Source organism: Notamacropus eugenii, chromosome 5 (assembly GCF_028372415.1).
Source record: "Notamacropus eugenii isolate mMacEug1 chromosome 5, mMacEug1.pri_v2, whole genome shotgun sequence".
Classification (NCBI taxonomy): domain Eukaryota; kingdom Metazoa; phylum Chordata; class Mammalia; order Diprotodontia; family Macropodidae; genus Notamacropus; species Notamacropus eugenii.
Window position 1 is genome coordinate 279,479,200 of NC_092876.1, and position 24,610 is coordinate 279,503,809.

A 24,610-nucleotide genomic window follows, 5' to 3' on the forward strand; every position below is an offset into this window, starting at 1 on the left:
AGGTTCAAGAGCCTTAAGTTTTTCTATTTTGTTAATGTATTTTCTCATAGAGATACTTTTTCCTCTAAGAACTACTTAGTTGCATCTCAGAAATTATGGCATGTTGTATCATCATTATACATTTTCTTCCAGTTATTATTATGATTTTTTCTTTCAACCATTCATTATTCAGGATGGCACTATTAAGTATTTATTTATGTGGGTATCTTTTATTTTCCCTGTATTAATGACCAATTTTGTTGTTTTATGATCAATAAGGAATCAGCATTTCATGTAAAAGTAATGGAATGTAAGGCAGTACTAAAAGTTAGTTTATAGTTTCATTGTTTGGAACTTAGACTATATTTCCCAGAAGAAAAATACAGCAGTTAGGTTCCAGGGGTTGCCCACAAAACAAATTTAATTGAACTATATATCCATAGTATAAACAGCACTAGCCTCAGAGCTTGTCTTTGGGAACTTCCTGTTTCCTTTTCCTGCTACCTCTTCATGCTTTTTCTTCAATTACCAACACCCTTCTTTAAGTCTTCTGAAACAGGATCCCACATAGACCTGTCCTCCCATCCAAAATGTTTCATGCTCCAAAATTATTTGTCTCCCTTCCAAAGTATAATTTCTACTCTCAGCATTGATGTCCTCCACCAGCTGCTGCAATAAGAATATACTGATTCACACTAATGTGAAGACTTTGAAATCAAAATAGTTTTTAATTTTTGGAATTTCAAGCAGTATAACATAGCAAAGTGAAAGAAATTCAGGCAGAACTGGGATTTTTTGGGAGTGAGACTGTAAGGAAGTGATGTCTTTTACGAATCTTTAGTATGACGGTTGAACTATTCTTACTTCTGTAGAACAAGGCTACTGTCTATACCTGTTCCATATTTTCCAAGCTTCTCACTGGGACTGGAAAGCTGGAGAGGGGAGAAAAATTAACTCACTGATTATACACGAATTTAGATGGAACACATACAACCCACCATGTCTTCAGAAAGCTTCTTGATGAACTGACAGTGAGTATGGGATTAAAGAATGGTAAATGAACTTGAAAGTATGCCCCAGTCGGTGAAAGGGCCAATCATTTTAGGGCTGGTTTTGGGATAGTACATTTCCACTTATAGGTAGCAGATGCCTGCGATAAAAAAGAATAATTGGATTTGGAACCAGAGAACTTGGGTTTTAATCTGTACTGTTACTTATTAGCTATGAGGCCATAAGCAAGTGACCTAACATCCCTAAGTCTCAGTTTCATCACCTCTAAAATGAGAGGGGTGGACTAGATGATCCTGTGATACATAGATTAGGCTTGGCCTAGGGTGAAAGGCACAGTTTCCAGGAATACAGTGTGATAGTTTACTGCATCATCCTGGACAAATCATGTCTGGAATACCATGCGCAGTTCAGAGCATTACACTGTGCAAAGGCCATCAACAACCTGGAAAGTGTTCAAAGGACAACAAACAGGAAAATGAAGGACTTTCAAATTATGCCATAAGAGAATTAGTTGAATAAACTGAGCCTATTTAACCTGAAGATGAAAGAGCTCCAGGGAAACTTGATGACTGCTTCAAGAGAGGTAGCATGGCACAGGTTTGGGTACTGGGCCTAAGGTCAGAAAGATTTGACTTCAGATCCTGACTCAGATACCTATTAACTGGGTAATCTTGGGTAAGTCAGTCATTTAACCTCCATGCAAATCACTTAACCTTTCTATACGTGTTTTCTCATCTGTAAAAAACATGAGGGTTTGGACTTCTAAGATCCCATTAAGTATCCAAAAGTTTGCCATATGGAAAAAGGGATTAAATGTGTTCTTTTTTGGCCTCAGGAGGTAGAACTAGAAATAATGCATGGGAATCATCATTTAATTCTGATAGAAGAAAAGGCTTCTTGATTAGCATATAATGGAATGTAAGATGGAATAGGCTACCTTACTGGATAATGGGTTCCTTCTCAATGAAGGTCTTCAAGCAAAGGCTGGATGTCCACTTATAAGATATGTTGTAGTAGGGATTCTCTTTTAAGTGTAGGTTGGACTAAAAATCTCTGAGATTCTTTCCAGCTCTGAAATCAGATGAGTCTCTGAGCAACAGCTTAGTAAATTTAAGGGTCATCTAGCATCAGATTAGTTAGGATTCTTTTGTATGTATTTCGATATCACCTTTCCTAAGGATATGATATTCTTTCCTGTCATAGAAATCAGCCCTACAAACGCACATAACTGTGAATATGGAGTGTGTAGCAGTAAGAAATGGGCAAGATGGTGTTAGAAGGAAACACCATGATACGATAATGGGTCAGTTTATCAGGTATAGTAGTCTTTTTAATCCAGAGAACCAATCAGGCTCAAAAACTAAAAAAGGCCAGTAGGTAGGACCCTGAATTAGAATTCAGTGAAGAAAACAGAAATAAAGCCCAGGGTCAAATTTACATGGATCAGTTCTGAGGAAACCAGGATCACTTAACACATCTTAGCAAGGCCTAAAATCCAAAGATGGATCAAATGCTACTTGAGGTCAGCAACTCTAAACCACTGCTGCTTTTCACAGTTTATTTCTTTTTCCACATATGAATTCAGGTTCTTTAAAATCCTTGTCATTTTACAATGACTTCCATGGCAAAAAGGTTTCCAATATAAGCCAAGTCTGGTTTTAGTTTAGGGTTTCCTGAATGCACAATGCAGCAAATCAGGAAGGCAGCATGATGTGTGAGAAAAGCACTACACTTGGAATCAGGGAGCCAAGGCTCAAACCCTAGCATTCTGCTATTCCCTTACCTGTGTAATCTTGGTCATTTCCCCTCCCAGAACTGGAATTTTCTCTGATTTGTAAAACAAAGGGAATGAACTAAAATTTTAAGGTCCCTTTTTTTCCGATCTCACTCCACAAGATAATCAAGTGCCCTTATTTGGATTTGACTACTGGGAGATCTCAAGGTTCTGTAAATTTCTCCCATTTTGTGTTCAGATTTGTAAGAAAGTTTGGAGTTCACCTGACCTTTGTGAACTCCTTTACATGGAAGGGTCAGGGTGTAGGAAGTCAAAACTTTGTGGTTGGTGGTTTATAGCAATCATATTTTGATCACGTTGAACAAAGGAGCTACAGATGCTACAGACAATATAGAACACTTTGGGGAAAGCCTAGAAGAAGTAGGATATTTAATTTGATAGAAAGTATGGTATGGAGGAAGATTTTCTGCCATTCATCAATCTAAAAGGGAGCAGAAGATGGACATTTTGTAATTAAAAGGAAAAAAGGGTGTATTCTCCCAACAGATAATATAACTCAAGAATAATTCAGTTAATTAGCGTGAGAAGAAGACAAGAGAACTAGGAACTGATGAGGTAATGGAGGGAAATTTTCTAAGGGAGCTCCTTGGGTCAAGACCCCTATATAGACTTTTAGCAACTATAAAAATATTAAAATGTCCATCCTAAAGTAATATTTCAAAATTAGCTGAGAAAATAATTTGGCTAATGACTGCTAGAACAGCTTTCAGATTGTAAAATATCCCTAATATTATTCAGAGATCTAGATGAATTAATCTGGGATTTTCTCAGACTGAGAGGCAATAATCTCAAAGACAGATCCCATATAGGGAGGCAGATTCTGACACACAATAAAGAAAACCTCCCTAACAATTAAAGCTATCTAAAAGTGGAATGGGCTATTATCAAGAAGTAGTGAGTACTTCATTACTACAGGTGTTTAAACTAAGATTAGATGACCACTTGTGGAGGGTGTTGTAGAGGGGTCCTTGCTTCAGATATAGCCTGGACTGAAAAACCTCTGAGTTTCCTTCCAGCTAGGAGATTCTACAATTCCATATCCATTCTCTAAGTACCGACAAGGTAGAAGTTACTAATCAACAAATTTAGTGAGTACATAATAAGTATGCACTGATAACCTGACAATGGCTCACGTCGAGGGGGAAAATGTCATAGATTGAAAGTTGGGAACTGCAACAAATCAAAAAAACAGGTGAAAACATCCTAAATTTTTGTCTCTGTGAAAACCAAAGCCTCTTAGACCAAATGGTCTTAAGAGAAACTTCTCAAGTAATTTGGTTTGGATCCCTGAATGTTAAGAGGCATTTACTAAGGGGCTGCCCATCAATTGGGAAATGACTGAACAAATTACAGCATGTGAATGTAATGGAATACTATTGTGTTGTAGGAATGAAGAAAGAGATAGCTTCAGAGACCTGGTGAAATTTCCATGGATTGATGCAGAGTGAAATGAAAAGAACCAGGAGAACAACTTACAGCATAACATCAATACTGTAAAAATTTGAAAGACTTAAGAAGTCTGATCAATGGACTGATCAAGCATCATTCTGAAGGAGCAATGATGAAGAATATTATCCATATCCTGACAGAAGGGAGGTGGACTAATATGTAGAACGAAACACACATTTTTGGACTTGATCAATATGGAAATCTGTTTTGCTTGATGATGCTTATTTGTTATAAGGGTTTTATTTTTATTTTTGTTTTTTCTTTGAAGGAGAGAGGGAGGTTGCAGGAAGAAAAAATGAGGCATTTGACAAATATCTGCTGTCACTATATAACATATCCCCAAACAGACAACCTCATATATAAGGCTTTGGAATGAGTTTTTGCAAGTCAGAAAGGGAAGAAACTGTCTATATCCTATTCAAACAGAACAGTAAACTGCAGAGAGGTAAACCTTGTATCCACATAAAAAGTAGTATGTGTAGCAGAAAAATATATATTTGGAAGCACAAAGCCCCACAACAGCACTAAAACAAGGAAGAATTCTAACATCAGATTCTAACAGTGTACAAAGAAATTCCTGGGATTTGTTCTTTAATCATCCCCAGAGGTTCAATGTAAAGGCAGTTGTGTCTGGTCTCAAGTGGTGATGCTCTACACGGGTTCCCAACAGTGGATGGTGCTTCACTAGAACAAATTCTACTTCTTTCCTACCCACTCCTGAAGCCTGAATGTGACATTCAGGAAAAGTGTGTGAAGGGAAGCTTTTCTTTATCTTCCTTGAGAAATTAAAAAGATCTGGGCCTACTCCCTAGCTGCAGCAACTTACTCTATGGAGGAGTACAAAAGCTAAGAATAGGGTAGAGAGGTAAAAAGAGGCTATATTCTCAAATGTTACAATCACACAAGAGTCAGTCTCTAAGCCCATGGATAAGTACCAACCTAAGCTGAGAGTTAACAGTTACACATCGTGACACCAAAAAAAAGTGCCCCATAATTCTGAGAAGATAAAAAGGAAGCTTTTCTGAAAATGATAATTTGGCCCTTGTTGAAGGAAGACACTTGCAAAGGCTAAAAGAAATTTAATAGGAAGGCTAGCCAGACTGATGGATGCTTACACTTAGTCTTCTTTTTCCAGTCATTATACAAAGAAATATAGCACATGGCCCAAGGTTCCTGAAAGCTTCCCAATATCTGGATTATAACATTATCTTAGATACAATGCTCCTTTCCCACAATGCAGAAAAGTATCTCTCAGAGCACACACCTAACACCAAGTCAACTGATTCCTCTTCTCTGAAGGATAAGGAATGTATCTGAAGGCATCTAGCTCAGTTCAACCAGTGTTTAATTAGGATAGTTAAAATATCTCACTTTGCCAAATTCAATGTTCCTAGAGAAACAGCATTTCGGAGTGACCAGTGTAAGCTGCTAAAGTCAAACATATTTGTAATGATAATGCAACAATACTTTATCCCCCACTCTCCCTACTCCGCCAGCCCCCCCCCCCAAAAAAACAAACACAACCACATATAAAACGGAATATCTCCTAAACTCCCTGGCTTCACTTAAGTTAGTCATAATCAGTCCATGGCCAATGACAAGAGTACCATGGACAGCAAAGCAAATGACAGAAAAAGAGACAGTTTTAAAATTTCAGGGCTTTAGCTATGCACATGATAATCTGGAGTAGCGTTATACACACTAGGGGGTATAATACCACAGTAGATGCAAGTAACCAAAAGATCCCTTCCTAAACCTCTTGTGCCTATCCCCAGGAAATGGAGGCCTGTCTGGGGTTAATCTTCTGCCCACAGGATACACACACACACACACACACACACACACACACACACACACAGTTACACACACACACACACCTAAGCTGGAAAACTCAAAGCCCTCAGTTTGGTTTTTCCCTCAAAATACTTGTCCTGCTGCCCTTGGACTGCTCCCTAAGGGGCTGACCTGTACCACACCATGTCATCATAAAAATGAACGCTCTCTCTAAATGGGGACAGAAGGCAAGCTGCCCTCAAACACACACTATAAAGTGAACAAAACAAAACAACATCCTAGTTGCTTGCTCTGTGTTTCTTCCACTGCTTTGAAATCTTGAACCACAGATGAGACAACCACCAGACAAGGGCAAGACTTCAGTCTGAAGTCTCCAAAAAAACCCTCTGCCCTCTCAGGTGCTCCTGGAGCATGGCACCCAGTTCACTGGTCCACTGAAACTGGAGGTAAGGAGGTGATGTGCTATGTGGCTACATGAGCAGGGGAGGAAATAGAAACAAACTCTCGGAGGATGTTTTTGGCCATTTCAATATTGTTATGGGCAATGACCAAAGCTTTTTGAATGTCCTGATATGAATACCCCTGGCTCATGAGACTCTCGATTTCACTGGATAACTGAGGAGAGGTGGAAGGAACAGCACCAGTCTGCTGACAGCTTCCTGCTTTCCGTTCAGAGTTGATCCTCCGAGGGAAAGGCTTGGGAGGCCTTTCAGGAACTTGGGAACCATCATTTAAATCTACAAGGAGAAATAGCAAAGTAACTGACCATCTGTATATCTGGACAAAATTATTAGTAACATTAACATGAATAATAATGTTTTAAAATGAAGAAGATACCATCCCACCAACTGTCAGGAGAGAATGTACTTTCCACCCAGCTATGAGGATGGATCCTCAGTAATATATCATAACTTAAAATTTCAAAGTCAAGAAACTTGGGGCTTAGGTCCTCATAAGATTCTCCTAGTATGGGGGAACAAACCCACTAAATACCACAGGTGCTTATCAGGCACCTTTCCTAATCAACATCAAGGCTGCCACAAAGACAACACCTTTGTATAGTGCTTCCATGGACATTTCATCTCGTCCTCAAAATGCCCTGTGAGGTACTCAAAACAGATGGCATTATTCCCAGACAAGAAATATGGAAAAAGATTAAATGACTTGCTAAAGACCACATTGCTAGTAAATAAAACATAAGTCTTCCTGACATCCAAGATAGTGTTGCTCCTATCCCACTCCCCAGTTGCCTGAGAAGAGCTGCAAAGAGTCCTAGGAAGAAATTAACCAAAGTTACCATATAGAGAAGAACACACAGCCTTCAGGAAGGGATTGCAGAATCCCTGGTCAGCTCAGTGCCAAAAGCAACTCTTCCCACTATTTCCTTGTGAACAGCTGTTACCCTGGGAGTTGTCTCAAATTTCCAAAGTGACAGCAACTTCAGTTACTATCCTGCTGGGTGGCAACAGGTGCAAGAAAAGTCTGGCCTTTGACGGTCAGTATCCAAATGTGGGCTGATCCCCAAGTCTGCCTAGAGCTATTGCTAGATCCAATAAATGTTTTTTCTAATGGGAAAGGAGCCAGAAACCATGAACATTTGGTCTTAAGTACAAAGCTTAATTACTAGTGTCATTATGTATACTTGGAATAGCTAGCAATTTTAATGGCCCCAAGCAGAGTGTGTGTGTTGTGGTTTATGGACAAACTTACATCCTTTGGCAAAATACTATGACCACAACCTTCAAATTCACCAGTGTTACCAATATTATTAGTAATCCAGCTTGGGGCCTACTCTCTTCCTGTGTACACCTACACCTATACCCACACCCCCACACTCCCACACCCATACACACACACACACACACACACACACACACACACTCTCTCTCTCTCTCTCTCTCTCTCTCTCACTGTCTCTGTCTCTCCTGCCAGAAGTAGTCATCTCTTCTTCAGGACTAAAACCATATAGTAGAAGCAATCTGTCCCAAACTTTAGGAGGCCTACAAACAGGTCCACTCACCTATTGTGGGATCACTATCCAAAGACATCCAGCTGAAAGAAGAGCTGGCATTAGAAATGTCTGACAGAGTCCGCCGGGCCAGAACTGCTGGCACAGGAGGCTTGGGGACATCATATCCATCATCCTCGTTCTCTGACTCTTCAGGACTGTTGTTGGGAAGGGTTGAAGCCGGATCTCCCTCAACTAACAATAGAAATTATATTTTACAAACACTTCTTAGGAGTAGAATAAATCAAATCTCTCAGCTAGTTGAAAATAAACACTCAAATCTTTCAAAAGCCAATAGCAATTCCACAACTAATCTCAAAAGATTAGTCAAAGGCAAGCTATAGGGGCCCTGAGTTCACTGGCTTCTTAACCTTTCAACTCAGTTAGTTAAGAGGGGAATTAAGTATTCCCTACCCACACACAAAAGAATTTCATCAATGCTGCAAAGCAATGGGAATAGAGGGGAGCTGCCAACAAAGCAGACCAGGCAAAGTAACCTTCAAACGCTCCCAAGCCTTGAAAAGGAATTAAAAACAAAAGAGCAATTGGTCAATGAACACCTTTAAAAAGTGTTAAGATAACTGGTTTGACGTTTAACCTCCAATCTAAGAAAGTATTAGACTGCTATCCACATATGCTTGCCATGTCAGTGAAGTTATTAAATGAGCCAAAAGGACCAAGGCTCCACCTTCCACAGGCCTTAAGTCTAGGCTCTCACCAGAAGTACTGCTGATCTCTAGGCCAGAAGTCGCCTGCGACTGAATGTTGTACATGGCCTCATAGGTGCAGCTGTCAATCTGCTGCTCCGAATCAAACACTCTAAATAGGGGAAAAAAGAAAAGAGAGCATGACAAACTTCTTCAGAAATGTCATGATATCATCATGATATCTAAAGCACACGATATAAGATTTAGTCACTTCTAACCACTATTACCCAGACATGCCAGTCCTTTTTTGTGTATAGTCAGATGAAAAAGCAAAAGAAGAGCATAATTTAAAGCTTTTGCTAATGTTGAAAGCACAGAATTGATAGTAACTGCAAAAGAGGATGAAGAACTAAAGTTAAATATGACTCTATTTTAATACTGACTAATCATGCTGAAAAAACAAAACAGGTGCTATACAGGCTAAGGCAGCGGTGCCACCTGCAGCATCCAAAATAAGAGACCAAAAGACGGAAAGGACCTAAATACGTTAAAATATTCACAGTGGCACCTTTTTATCATAGCAAAGGGGGAAGGGAAGGGAGTAAGCATTTATATAGCATCTATTGTGTGCCAAGTACTGGTCTAAACACGTTTTGGTTCTCACAATAACACTGGGAGGTAGGTATTATTATCATCCCCATTTTATAGGTGGGGAAACTGAGGCAAACAGCAGTTAAGTGATTTGCCCAGAGTCAAAAAGCTAGTATGTATCTGAGGTAGGATTTTTAACTCCAGTCTTCCTGGCCCCAAGCCCAAGACTCTAGACACTGGGCCACCCAACTGCCTCTAAAGAAATACAGAAAATTTTTGGCAAAAAAAGGCAAACAAGGTGAGTGGCTGCAAAATAGAAAACAGTTAAATAAACTGTGATATGAGAATGTAATGGAATATTATTGCACTCTAAAAAATGATGTATACGAATAATTCAGAGAAACAGATGATTTATATGAACTGATACAGAGTGAAGTAAGCAGAACCAGGAACACAACATATACAATGTCTACAACAATATAGATAAAAAGAATAAAAAGAAATTGAACACCGTATAATTATAATGACTAAGTTTAGCCCTAAGAAGAAATGAGAAATATAACTTTCTCCTTTCACCGTAGAGTTGGGGGGCTAGGTGGTTGAATGCTACCTGTTTTTAAGCACAGTAGATGAATGGATGGTTTTGCTGAATTGGGTTCTTAAGACTTTTTTTTTTGAAAAGAAAAGTCCTATTTGGAAATAAGTGTGATGTAAAAGCAAAATACATTAACAAAACTTTTTCAAAATACATTAAAAAGGCACAAAGTCATAATAATTACATTAGTAAAGTTTGGAAGTATTGGAAACTTACTGCAAACTGTGCGTTATCTCCAGAGGTCGTTTTAGTTCTGTCTTTTGGAGGCTGGCACTAGGAAGCACCAGAGGCCGAGAAGAAGGAGACATATACTCTGTGTCCTCATCATTTCCACACTGCTCCCCAAGGGGTAGCTTTGGCACAGGAAGAGGTCTGGGAGGTGCAGGAAACAGAAGGGAAAATATCTTGATAGAATAAATCTAATCAAGTAGAACTAACAAACAAATCAAGAGCCAGAATACCATTAAGGTTTGAAATAAGCCTTCAAAATGATTTCTGTCAAAGAGATGGTAGCAAATTAAGCCCAAAATTCATGTTAATTTTTTTGAAATCATTAATTCTCCTGAGAGGAGAGGTAGTTAGGATAAAGTACATTTTCTTAGGAAAGGAGACAATGTCTGCCACCATCCAGCAGGTGTGGCTTTTGTACTAAAGATGTGCAACACTTGTGCAACACAATTCCTTGATTCTTGACAATGCCAATCCAAAGAAGTTTTATTTTAAAGAGCAGGTCCTAATGGAACAGGAATTAGTTTTTGATTCATAAAGTTATGATTAGTATTATTAGGGAATTTTTCTGTCAACTCTTCTAGAAGCATAGACTCATGTTTTTATTCCAAAAACTATATACTCAAAAACTTTCTGAACTTCCCTAATAAACATGTTACACTGAATTTGGTTTTAACAGCATACCTGGCAGCAAGAGAATAGATAGCATTGGCAGAAGACGAAGGCTTGATTTTGGGGTGTTCACATTCTGGCCCAGCTAATGGACTGTTGATCACATTCTGGAATAAGGGAAAAAATGCTTTAAAGCTCTTCCCTATTACAGTAATGCATTCAAATCTCCTGTTCCCTTTATCTACCTCATACAACACATAGTGGCCACTTAGACCTTTCTCCCAATGTCTCACACCACAGTTTATTACAACTGAATAAGTATACTTGATTTCAGACCCGTAAGAAGGCTCATCGATGAGAAGGATCATGCAAGTGTCAAGGCAATAGGATTATAGATTTAGAGCTGCCATTGAAGCAAACACTTCTACCCTTATTTTTTAGAAGAGACTAAAGCATATAGAGATTAAATGACTTGCCCAGGGTCACACAACTAAGTGTCTGAGGCAGAATTTGAACCCAGGTTCTCCTGACTTCAAGGCCAGTGTCCTAAATACCATGCTGCTTCTCAGAGTTTATTTTACAAAGACATCAGATTCATGACATTAACAAAGACTAAATTTTCCTAGCATAAACATTTATGCCCAAAATCAGAATGACCTTTACATATATTGATAACCAGAAAGCTGAATTCACTATTTCTCTACTTAGCTTGTATATAATTGCAATGAACAAAATGGAGGAAGAATGAAACTAATCTACATGGATTTTCTTCATTCCTTGCCTTTTACTATTCCAAAGAATGCTGAGTTCTTCTGGTATAACCAGAACAATTCTGTATCTTGATATCTCATGGAGCATTAGCTTCCACTTGACCAATTCTAATTTTTAAGCTTTTTTCTCCAGTCAGGATTTATACCTCTTTCACATTTGGCCAATTCTGATTTTTTAGGAGTTACTTTCTTTAGTATTTTTTGTGCCTTTTACCAAACTGTTAATGTTTTTGATAATCTTCATGCATAGCTCATTTCTTTTCCCAATTTTTCTGCTACTACTCTTATTTGCTTTTTAAATTTTTTTTTTTTTTGCCTTTTAACAAAATCTTTTTCTTTAGCTCTTCTAGGAATTCTTGTTTTACAGACTGTTATCCAATCTACAGTTTTCTTTGAGCTTTCCTTGTAGATGTTTTCAAGTTATTGCCTTCCAAATTTGTCTTGAGCTTCCCTATCATCATAGTTGTTTTTAATGGTCAGGTTCTTTTGTTGTTTGCTCATTTTCCTAGTCTACTTCTTGACTTTGGACTTTAGATTAGAATTGGGCTTTTTTTAGATCTGGAGGAGCTTCTGTCTTTTATATTCTTCTGATGCTTTTACCACTCAGTTTGGAGTCTTGTATGTTTTTTGGTATTTCCAAAGTGGTATGATAAGTCTGGACACTGCCTTCTTGCTCTGGTCCTTACACAGGTAGGACCCCTGCTCCCTAGTGACTGTGACTGCTCCTCTCTGTCCTGTAACCAAGACCCAAAACTGGGTAATAGGCAACAGAGCTGTCAAATGATACCTGGTCCTGACCTCAGTGCTAATACAGTGATGTACTTTCTGACTAGATGTTCAATCCTTTTACTGTTCCAAGCTGCTGATGATGCCCCACAGCCCATAGCCCAAAGCTGATACTACTTCCACTACACTCTGCTTCTGACCAGCCCCCACCCACAAAGTCCATAGACCTTTCTTTCTGTCTTCCTAAGCTGCCCTGGTCTAGAAAAATAACTTACTTTGACTTTTTGCTAGCTTTCCTGTTCAGAATTCTATTCAGCATTTTCTATGGTAGTTTTGTAGGAGAGATTTTGGGGGAGTTTTGGTAGTTGTGACCTTTTACTACTCCATCTTGACTATGCCCCAACCAGAACAATTCTGAAAAATTACATCCATCAGTGTTTTCCTATAGGCCTCCCATCTCTACACTTCTGACTGCTACTGAATATGATTCGCTGCACTTAAAAGTCAAATCTTGAGCTAGTCATTCAAACTTAAAACTTCTTTGACTCTTTCCCTCTATAGTTATCAAACTCCATTCTTTTTTTTCTTTTGTAATCATTCCTGTACATATTCTCTTCTTTCTATTCTCACCACTACTCATCATGCTTTATTATCTTGAGCCAATGTCCCATGAGTGAAAACTTAAAGTTATTTGACCTTTTTCTCTCCTTCACATCACCTATTCAATCAGTTACTAAATAACATATATAATCTGGGCTCTATCATTTCTCAACTATTTATTCCCTTCTCTCTATTTCCACTGCCACTATATCCAAGTATACATTTTCATTACCAACTACTGGTCTATTTTAATACCACCTAAATAGGTTCCTAACTTCATTCTCTACTCCCCTTTAAACCATTCTTTACACAACTACCAGACATTTTTTTTTAAATTTACAAATCTGGTATATCACTCCTCTGCTCAAAATCCTTTAACACCTCCTTATTTCCTACAGAATTAAGTTCAAATTCCTTTAGGAGGGCAATCAAGACTCTATAATCCAGCACTATTCTACCTTTCCAACTTTATTTCATACTATTCTCAGCTCTTCCACACCCCCCCCCCCAATCCATTGTCTTCATGTAATCCACACTTTAGTAAAAATGGATTAAATGTCCTATAGTAACATGTCCTATAGTAACACATCTCCATGTCTCTGGCCTATAATTCCTATGCTTGGAATGCTCTTTACTCATCATCATCCCTTGCTGCCAGAAAGATTTCTGTCTGTTGAATTTCTATTAATTTTTTCAAACCCAACTCAAATGTTACTTACCCAGGAGGAAGCCCTCCCTCCCTGATATCTCCAGTCAATAATGACTCCCTACTCTCCTATTATTATGGGCCTCACATAACACTCTGATAACACTTTTCTAATGCATGTATATTATTGTGGTCCAGTTATTTATGCATGCTTATCCTATCACACTATTGTACCATAAATTCCATGAGGGCAGGATTATAATTTGCCTAAACTACATATTTCTGAGGCAGCTAGGTGGCACAATGGATAAGAGTGCTGGGCCTGGAATTAGGATGACTCTTCTTCCTGAATTCAAACCTGACTTTAGACACATATTTACTGTGTGATTCTGGGCAAGTTGCTTATCTCTGCCTCAGTTTCCTCATCTGTAAAATAAGCTGGAGAAGAAAATGGAAAACCGATCCAGTATCTTTACCCAGAAAATGCCCAAATGGGGTCACAAAGAGTTGATACAATTGAAAGACAACTTAACAACAAACTATCTGCCGTCACCTACCACTGTGCTCTCTATATACAGTAGGTACTTAACAAATTAGACTATTATAATCACTTAACTACATCAATTTAGAGATAGAAATGACCTTAAGGGTCATCTAGTTCACCCCTCTCATTTCACAGATGAAACAATGGAAATCCAGAGAGATTAAGTGACTGATCCATGTTCAAACAGTCACTAATGAAAGAACACCCCACATCCTGCTTCCATTTTTCTCCTTACCTAGCATCCCATCCCCTTCCCCCAATCATCTTTCATTTCACCACAAAATTAATCTTCTTACATGATCACTTTCACTGTGTCAAATACACATTGCTCAGCAATCTCCATAGTTCTTCACTGTCCAGAGAATGAAGTCCACCCTCCTTGCCCTGGTTCCACAACCTTCCCATATGATTCCAGGCACTCTTTTTGGTCTTATTTTCTACTACTCTCACTCACAAAGACTCCAAACCTGAAAAAGATCTTGCATTTTCTTGATTCTCCCCTAAACTTGGAAAACTCTCTGTACCATTTCCAAGTTCTGCCCATCCACTGAAGCCCAGATCATCTTCCCTGGAAATGATCTCTTCCATTTCCAAACTTCTTTAGGAATTATTGTCTCTGTTCTTATGTGGCCTTTATATTAGAGCAGAGTTGCCTGGGTACATGTTTCCCCTAATACATGCTTTGTATTCCCCAGATTACCCACTCACAGTGCTCTGCACACAGACACTCATAGAAAAACGAACTCACCACTGGGGCATCCAAGCTGAAAGTGCTTCCATGTCTAAGACCATCAGCTCTGGGATCCATCTGAGAAGGCAGTGAAAAAGGAAGCGAGTGCCGGTTGGTCAATTCTCTGCCTGACCAGGGGTCACCAGGACTTAAGGTAGCTGTAGGTACTTTGGGTATTGGCCGAGGAAGCCATGATTCTCCTGGGTGGCCAGAAGGAAAAGGGGGAAGTTTGTCCCTGGACAGACAGTCGCCTGGTGTAGATGGTAGTGGACGTCTCTGAGGCCTACTCTCTGCCCCAATGGAATGTGGTCTATCTGGAGGAGGTGGAGGAGGGAGATCTCGAAGTGTGGGAGGGATTGGCAAAGGTTTATCCTTATGAAGGGAGCCAGGGGTAACCTGATGAGACATAATGAAAGATGATAAGCATCCACTTGCTCATCACTAAAAAACAGGGAAGTAGCAGAGATAGAAAAGTCTTTACCTTAGAAGCAGTTCCAGGACTAGAAGCACCTGAGGGAATGGATGTTCGCTGTTGTAACAGATCCAGTCGTGGTGGCACTGGAGGAAGAGAAGCTTGTGGAGCCACTGAGAATGGAGAAGGAGGCCGTTCAACCTAAAATAAAAAGTTTGTTTCAAGGATTTTCACGTTCTAGGGAGAGAAAAAACTATCCCAAAATAACACTGATTTTCTCCAAAGCAGTGTCTAGCAACTGCCATACAAATACAGGACAGTATGTATATGGCATAATCAGCCTAGACCCTAGTCATCCAAACCCCTATTAAATTCTTCCATCACCAATGATAAATTTCTACTGGGATTTTATTGCCTTCATGCCACCATGAGAGGGCACTCAATCCATAAACACCAACCAAGCAGGGATCCAGTTAGCTATCAGAGAATATATTTGGAAGAAAGAGCCTTAAGCTTTCCCGTATGTTGCTGCTATCCTGTAAGAGCTCATTCTACTTCAAGTGGAAAAATCTTTGCTAAATTGCTAAATTGCTCTCTCTCTTGTTTTTCTACTGCTTTCTTTCAAGACAGGTTAACTGCTAATGCTTTTCAAGGTTAAAATCCATGAAAAGACAGGAAAAAAGCAAGAAGATATTAACCTGAGAAAATCACCAGGAAAAATAATGTCTTTAGGAAAAGACAGGAAAGTAATCCAGGTCCATATAAAATATGCTTTATATGGAGAGAGACTAAAAGGGAATTCATGCATATATCCAGGCATCCTCCTATTTAAAGACCTTCATTAGCTCTTTATGGCCACTAAAAAAAAGTCAAACTCCTGAGCTTTACATTCAAGGCCCTACCATTTTCACAATCTGGTGCACATCTTACATTTTCCCTCTTCTACTTTTCCTCCCTCATCCGTGTGCACTATATACTTCAAACAAATTGGACTACCTTCCAATAGTCACAGATGTCTTAATGTTGTTATCATCCATCTCTATGCCTTTGCTAATGTTACACTCAGACTGTGTCACCACCTGCTTTCCACAGCCCCGGTGCCATGTTTTCTATAAAATCTTCCCCACTCAGTAAGGATCCACTCAGACTTCACAAAGTACTTCAATTACATTTCTCTCATACACTTACACAAGTAACTATGATACATGATGTTTCAAAAGCCCTTACCAGACTATGAGTTTCATGAAGGATCATGTTTTATCTTTGTATTTCCCCACACAACAAGTGTTTTGCACCTAACAGAAGTGTGTTGATGGTCAAATTTGTTGAATTCTAAAGGTGAATGAAACATTTAGAGATGATTTTTTTAAACTAGTGAGCATCTCCAGTTCTTTTAAAGAATCATGATACTTCAATCCAGTAAATAGAATTAACACTTATCTTTTAATTAAAGTAAAAAATAAACCCCAAATTATTTGAAACAAATATAAAGCTTTTTCCATCTTCCTGCACAAAGCAACATGATGAACAGATAAGCACTTGGCACAATAACTCATGCAAAATGCCTCTCTGCATTCACAGCAGAAAGCAAAACGGACAGAAGATAGTCAAACATGTATTGAATGCACTCATAATAAGATGACAGCCCATATATTTCCTGAACAAAAACAGCATGGCCTGCACTTAGACCAGTCATTATTGCTGAGCAGAAGAGGAAAGAAGAGAAGGAAGACAACAGATCTCATCTTCTGGAGCACCTTGTGCTTACTACTTTGTTTAGAGAAGTCTCAATTTCTGCTGACAAGGCAACAGAACAAACCATAAAGCAGTACTCCTTAAGGATAAGAGAATAAGACAGATCTAAATTTTATAATAGTTCAAGCTAACTTATTTCATTCCCTCATCTAGTCACAATTATCATGTAAATTTTCCCCTTGAAATCTCCTATCAATTCTTTTCTATCCATTCCTACTGCTATCATTCCCTAGTCCAGATCATCAATTGAGGCTTATTATCTCTAGTCTATCTCTAATCCAATCCAGACCAAATTTAAAAGCTACCAATGTTCACTGTTGTAACAGATCCCGATTTCCTATCAAGGAGAAGAAGAATGTCTATTTTTCATATTAAAATAAGCATTTGGATAGATAATCTGCAGAGCCTGTTCATCTGTATGTATATCTGAGACAGACAGCACAGATGGAAAGTGATTTGGCCACAGAGCTGAACAACAGAAAGAAAGTAAGCAGAGTGATTGCCTCCAAAAAACTGCCAAGCTCCTACAATGACTTTAGCTTCCCATGAAAACAAACAACACCAAAATTCTATTTCTGCTACTATATGGCAACTAAACATGAATACAACAATCTCCAAAGAATGAAAAATGAATCTCACTCAGAGGCAATGGAAAGGCACATGACAGGTATGAACAGAATGTAAAATATAACCAGTGAGTACTTTGATGAACAGGAGTAAAAAAAAAATGTCCTTAGGGAATTGTATGATAGTAAGAGGGGCTGGTCACAAAGTGAGGAAAGAAAGGAAGACATCCAGAGTGGTCCATTGGGGCTCTTACAATATGAGGAGAAAGTAAATTAGGCCTCCAGAGGGAAGATCACATGGGTGACTTGTGGAAGGACATGGTTAAGAGTTACTGTAGGCATATGTAGGCACTGGTAGGTTGAGAGAACTTCCAGGCTTATGAGATCAGAGATATATTTGAGTATATTTGACTTCCTCCATGAGTGTTTAACAGTTTTGTGTGAGTGATCCAGGGTTGAAGTTCCTCAAAAGCACAAGGGGATTAAGATGCCACGGATGGTGAAAAATGTTTAATTGGTTTGGTAGATGATGGGTTCAATGTTGCTAAGAGAAGAAAGTGAGGGTTTGGCTGGGGTAAGGGACCAAAATGACAGAAAGGTTATGGCAAAGATAAAGACTAAGGTTCAGAGGATGCAGAAGGCAGAAGGAAAGATGGAATAATAGGAACTTAGGATCACAGAGGAGAATTTCAAAGTTCAAAATCATAAACCTGGCATAATTATGAATGATGGTGTGATTAAGAGTATGATCATCCCTAAGGGACAGAGGTGAAGGGAAGCTATAGGTCATGGAAGTTAATTTGGTTGATGAACTGGGGGCTCAACGTGTTCAAGAAGACATCCAAATGTATACAGAAATTCCCAGGTATGAAGGCAAGGGCTAAAGCAGGTAGGAAAAACTACAAGTACTGAATTCTTTGACAGGAAGGAAAGTGACATGGAGCATGGTACCACAGCAACAAGCATCTAGATTGGGTGGTATTGACTGATGGAATCAACATCTGAGGAGGGAATATGCTAAGCTCACCATCCTGTCCCCATGCATTAGGGGACGTGAGTCCGCCCTAGAAAACTCAGCCCTAGAAAAGATCACAAAGAGCAAGGTTTCTGTGACTACAATAAGGTGGAAAGAACATGAAAAAGAACTAGGATAAACAGAAGTTAGCAACAAAACAGGGCTTCCTTAAAATATAATGGAAAAAGAGAACTGCAGGAGGAAAGCAACTGGAAAAGTATAAGATTTAATTAGATGGTGATAAGCGTACAAGTAGAGGTATGGGTAACATACTATATAGTTCGCCTGTCTTTCTAGTATTATTTGGGAAATTGTAATTTTGATTCCTTTGCAACAATATAGTAACCAGGAGAATATAGATTCTTTAAAAATGGACTTTTATGATAGGCATTATCCTGGGGTCATGAGAAGTGCTGTATAATTTCCCAAATGGTTCAAAGTCCATTCTTCTCCTCCAGTTCTGGTTTCAGCTCATCTGTAGTGAATAAGATATATGTGTGCACTAATCAATTAACTCAGAAGGTTAGCCCTCAGCCAATTGCATGGCCTAATTTGGCAATATGAATTTTTTATCTTGATTTTTTCCTATGAGTTGTATTTTTCAGTTGCAGTATATTTTCAGTTTTATCCACCTCTCACCCGACATGTCAACTTTTTTGTTTTTAAAATTGCACTATCAGTTTGCTCATCTTTGGTTTTCTTATTTTAAAGTTTTTATTAGTAGAATATTTTTAGAGGATTTCTTTAATTATATCCCATAAATTTTGATACACTGCATTACTGTTATCCACTATTTATAATTTTTATGATGTCTTCTTTGACCCACTAAAATGTTTTAGAACACTAACTTGGATGAGGCAAGTCAAGGCTTTGCCCCAGTGCTAACATCTTGGTAGGATAATAGGTTTCCTCCCCACTGGAGACTATCGTTCTTGTGCCTCTAACCTTGGGGTCTTCCACTGGCCTTTAACCTGTAGAGGCTGAGAGGGAAGGTAGTAGCAGAAAGGGCAAGGAGGCAGGATTTCTTTCTGTAGAAATTAGGGAGAAAGGTATAAGCTATCCTCTCACCAACCATAGTGGAGGTCAGACTATTTTCTCCAGGGTCTCACTAGCTTTCTGTCCATATCTGAAACCCTTTTTTCCCCAGCTACTTTTCCCCCATCTCATCTTTATTTAGATAAGCTCTAACCTATTCCAGTCCCTTATCCTTCTTTGACTTCTTTTCCAACTGTGTCCTCTGGAATGTTCCTCTTTCATTAACAAACTTCCTACATTTTAGACCTCTTCCTCACATTTCTTCCATTTGCTGGTACTTCCCCAAAACCTCAATTTCTCTTGAGCATATCACATCTCATGGTAGTCTCTACAAGTCTGGACACTGCCTCTCTCACACTTTCTGACACATACTGTCAGAAAGAGAAATTGGTATGCTCCTTTGTTCCCTGAATGCCACCTTCAGACCCTCCCTCCTCTACCATTATCACTCAACAACAAACTCTTCCTTTAAGTTCATTGTATTCTGCCCAAATCTTTGTGGTAGATTCATTTATGAATGTTCAAGTCAGTCTGCCTCTTCCTCAGTAAGTTCAGCATCTGGCTCCATTGAACATAATGGCCTCCTAGTTCCTCAACCTCAATTTCTATGACCTCTGTATCTCAAGTATACCACAACTAAGCACAGATATGTCAACATTTAATTCCATGCCTTCCCCTCACTGAATTTGTCCTAGGTTCAAGAATTCTTAGTTATGTCTCAGGTCATTGGTCTCCATTTGGGTCTACATATTTTGCTTAGTTTCCTCTATTAATTACTTAATGAACTGTGAACTTTATGATCTTTAAGGACTTCATAAGTTTTCCCAAAGAGTCTCCCTTAATCTCTTTATCCACTGATATTCAAAATCATTCTTTTTTGGAGTAGCGATAGGCAGACATTCATCCAGACTACCAACAAAGAAACTAACACTGACAAGTTAGATGCTAGTGTTGAGTAGTGAGGGAAGTTTAAGTGGAAACTAATTTATAAATGATCAATTCTTTAATGGTTGCATGTTATGATGATTTTTGTTTCTCCATGCATAACTTGTATTTTCCTATGACTTTTGCATATACAATCTTAAAGGAAGGTAGTGTGGAATAGTAGATAAAAATCTGACCTTGGAGTCTCGGAAAGTTTAAGTTTAAGTCTGGTCTCTGACACATCCAGAGCAGAATGACCTGGGCAATTCACTGAACCTCTGTTTACCTCAGATTTCTCAACTTTAAAATGGAGATAATAACAGCATCTAACTCACAAAACTCTTGTGAGGATTAAAAGAGATATTTATAGAGTATTTGGTAAAATACCTGGCAAGTAGTAGGTACTATACAGATGCTTATTTCTTTTCCAGCTCTCCTTTCCCAAACTGCATTGGTAGAAAGAATTTCCTCAAAGGGAAGTTGTCTACACCAATAAAATCACAGGTCCAAACCAAAACAAAATGTAATTCTTTAACTGTGAGAAATCAAATAAACAATACTTGTATAATGAAGGACCACCTACCCCCTGTATTTTTTTGTTTTCTACAATGCTTTTAAGAACAATGTACTTAATACTATTTCTCTCTCTCTTGCCATTAATTTTTACTGTTGCCTTACTTGTAAGTATGACTGTAATTCCTGTTCTCTTGGAACTTTGTGAAATATATTAATTTTATTCCAGCCCTTATTCCTGCCTATATGTTTGAAATTAGTTTCTTGTATAAAGTAAATTGTTGGGTTCTATTTTCTAATTCATTCTTCCACTCTCTATCATTTCAATGGAAGAGTAATCCAAGTATACTTATGCTGATTTATAATTGTAAAATTCACCTTCTTGTCCGTTAAAAGTTCTTTTATATTTTTCCCTCATCTTTGAAATCAGTTCTTAGTCTTATTTTGCTTACCAGTGGTGGGGAACCTGCAGCCTAGAAGCCACTGGCTTACACTATTCCAATTCCTGAGGGTCATCTTCTACTTTTCTTTGCTTTATGGGCTTCTGTGGTCCAAAAATTCATTGCCAAATGACCAGTTTGTGGGGCCTCTCCCTCATACGCTGTCACTCAATATCATTATTCAGATCATGTAAGTACTATATTTCAAACCATTATAGTATTGGGGTATCCAGTTAGGTCACCAATGATGGTGAACATTAATATTTGGGTATATAAGGATATATGATTTGGAGGTTTTGGGGGGTCTTTTAAGTTAAGAATTAAAAAATAAATAAATGAAAATCCAAATCTTTATTTTCTCACTGCTCCCTATTTATCTCTCCAGAAACAACACATATGATTAAAAAAAAAAAAAGATGTTCTCTGATAGAGGAGTAACATAAGATCCATTCCCTTGCTTTAAGAAAAAAAAGTTACAGAAATCCCTTTGTGTACCTTACAGCACTATACAAAAGTAATGATAAAGGCATTAAGGGTGCTTAGTTTGGACAAAGACTTAACAGTGACATTAACAGTTGCTTTCTAATATTTCGTGTGGCATATATGGATCGTAATCAGAGAATGCACAGTACAATTGAAAGACCACTAGATTTGAAGTTAGAAGACCTTAGATGAAATGCCAGCTCTGCTACTTAGCAGATCTGCAATTTTGGACAAACCTGCTCATCTTATTGGACTTTGGAGTTCTGAAAATGAAAGGGTTGGACTAGAAAATCTATCAAGGGTCTTCTGGTTCTAAATTTTTGATACGAGGAAGATTCTCTATATACAAACAGGATAACAGATACAGTATTATAGAAAACCTATGAGAATTTTCATTCATTTCATTTACATCTTTAACCCCTAGTAAAAGTGCCTGGCACATAGCAGGTACTTAGTCAATCAAAATACCTGAGTAAATCAAAGCCTAGTACAATTCTTGTACACTGTGTTTTGTGCCAAATGATTTATTATTTCACAGAATAACTCAATTAAATCTCTTAGCTGCAGTATTACCTTGGCACAGGCCAGTTCCTTCATCATGAAAAGGGAGTCATCAGCTCTTTCATCATCATCATCATCATAATTTGGTGAAGGAGCTCCCTCTGCTCCTTGCCTAAGTAGGCCACCCCCTCCTCTGGGATCAAATGGATCCACCACGATGGGCTCTGTACCTTTAATTTCACACCGACAGAAAGGGCAACCTTGACCTTCTGATTCCTGTAAAGAAAGAGATTAGTGACAGTCTCAGATCTAAAAGTATTTAAAATACCTTATGCATTTAGACAGTATATAGGGATGAAAACAATATAGACATTTAAAATCTAAACCTATCAATCACAGGTTATGCTTTTATTATCTGAAGAAGGGCTGAAAAGCAAAAAGCAAAAAAAAAACCAAAACAAAAAAACCAAAAAAAACCATTTTTGTGGAGGAACTATCTTGACTTGAGAATGTGGGATTTGGATACCTACCTGCCAAGCTGTAAGACAGGATGTGCACATGAGGTGGCCACAAGGTTCAATCTTTACATCTTTGTCATTTTCAGCACATATTTTACATAGCTGGAAGGTGGAGCCCATCTCACAGTACAATTCATATTGTTCCTTAAAAGAAAAAACAAAGATCACTTGGGTCTGCTAGAACCATACATCCTAAAATATAGATCACTCAAAAACATTACTTGTTTCATAAGCCTTCCTAGAGTAAAAAAGAAAATCAAATCTGAAAGAACACTCAGAGTTTCTTCCTTTAAAACTAGCAACAGCACACCTACTTCTCATGCTACTGGTCTATAAGGAAACATGACAAGACTAGTTAGAAAGAATGTATAAAATTACTAATTTAATAAAAGTTATCAAAACAAAAATAGTAGACAGAGTGGATAGAGTTCTGGCCTGTGACCCTGGAAAATCACTTAACCCTGACTGTCTCACACTGCGTCCCCTCACCCTGCCCAAAAGAGTTGTCAGATGGTATTCCAAACAACTTCTAGATGGACACTATACTTTGAAACTTCACAAAATTGGCTTATAAAATTGAACTAATGAATATAGTGGGTTAATTTTTGAGGATAAGGAAATTATTACAATGGAATAAATATGCAATTAACCTGGGTAACTTTAATGTGGTCTTGAGGAGTAGGCTCACATAAGCCAGTCAGGTCTGGATTTTGATTTCGTCCATCAGGAAACAAATAGCTAAAAAAATAAATAAGTAAAACATGACTTAATGTTCTTTTTATTTTTTGTGATTACATGACAAGTCTTGCATGTCAGTGTTAAGAAATAAAGTTAAGAAATAAGACATGGATGTCAGCACTTAAGAGTTTGTAGAACAGGCTCCCTCAAACCTTCACCTATTGAAAAATTCCTTTTATTCCTTTAAGGCCCAGCAGAGATGGCACTTTCTTTCTTGAAGCCTTCCATGATCTATCTAGGCGGATATGATCTGTCTCTTCCTTAAGTCTCTCATACTTGATCCCTCCAAACATAAGGAATCATATTCTGATTCCATTATAGTTATCTCCTGATGTGTCTTACCTCTCCTATTAAACTGTAAGCTCCTTAAGGGGTAGAGGTTTTGTCTTTTCTTAATCTTTGTATTTTTAGCAACTATGCATAATATCTTGCAAATGTAGCCATTTAACAAATGTTTTCCTTCAAACTAAATTACTAATGATTGATTATAACAAAAAGCAGAACAGAGGCAAAGACAAAATTCACAAGAGTTTCTAAGGAGAGTAAAATGACTCAAAGCAATTCTGAGAAGATGATGTTATACTGATATTATAGTGATGTTTCTTCCCAGGATGCACAGTTAATGGAATATTATAACAGGCAGGGAGAGGGGATGGCATTTTTCCATACAATAGATATTAGTCTTTGTTGGGAGTTTCTTTTTAAACAAAGAACTAAAATGTCACTGAGTACCTAATTACTACTACATTGACAAAAATCTATTTTAGAGATGAAAAAAACAGCTAAGTCACTGAGATCATCTACCAAAAAAGTTCAAGCATTTGTTGCTGCAAAGTTCAGAGCACAGTCAACAACCTCTTCTGCTCATGTGTTTCTGTGGATTTCACACAAAGACCAAGAGGAAAACTGGCTTTCCTCATCCTTTCAGAAGATAAGTGGCATGCAGATATTCAGTCACTTCTTGTTATACTCTAGGTATGTCAAC

The 24,610-nt window shown here is 38.2% G+C and overlaps 1 protein-coding gene across 1 annotated transcript in view; it reads right to left on the minus strand.

Annotated features, from left to right (window-relative positions):
- Positions 1 to 5,298: 5,298 nt before the first annotated feature.
- Positions 5,299 to 24,610, minus strand: part of CBL (Cbl proto-oncogene) — a 107,497-nt gene continuing 88,185 nt past the window's right edge. Inside the window, exons 7-16 of the mRNA XM_072612964.1 lie at positions 23,538 to 23,625; positions 22,900 to 23,031; positions 22,442 to 22,645; positions 15,207 to 15,338; positions 14,744 to 15,121; positions 10,782 to 10,876; positions 10,086 to 10,241; positions 8,755 to 8,855; positions 8,049 to 8,231; positions 5,299 to 6,765 (exon numbers count right to left, since the gene is read on the minus strand). Coding sequence (XP_072469065.1) covers positions 6,491 to 6,765; positions 8,049 to 8,231; positions 8,755 to 8,855; positions 10,086 to 10,241; positions 10,782 to 10,876; positions 14,744 to 15,121; positions 15,207 to 15,338; positions 22,442 to 22,645; positions 22,900 to 23,031; positions 23,538 to 23,625 — 1,744 coding nt within the window. The 3' untranslated portion in view covers positions 5,299 to 6,490. The remainder of the gene's footprint in view (positions 6,766 to 8,048; positions 8,232 to 8,754; positions 8,856 to 10,085; positions 10,242 to 10,781; positions 10,877 to 14,743; positions 15,122 to 15,206; positions 15,339 to 22,441; positions 22,646 to 22,899; positions 23,032 to 23,537; positions 23,626 to 24,610) is intronic.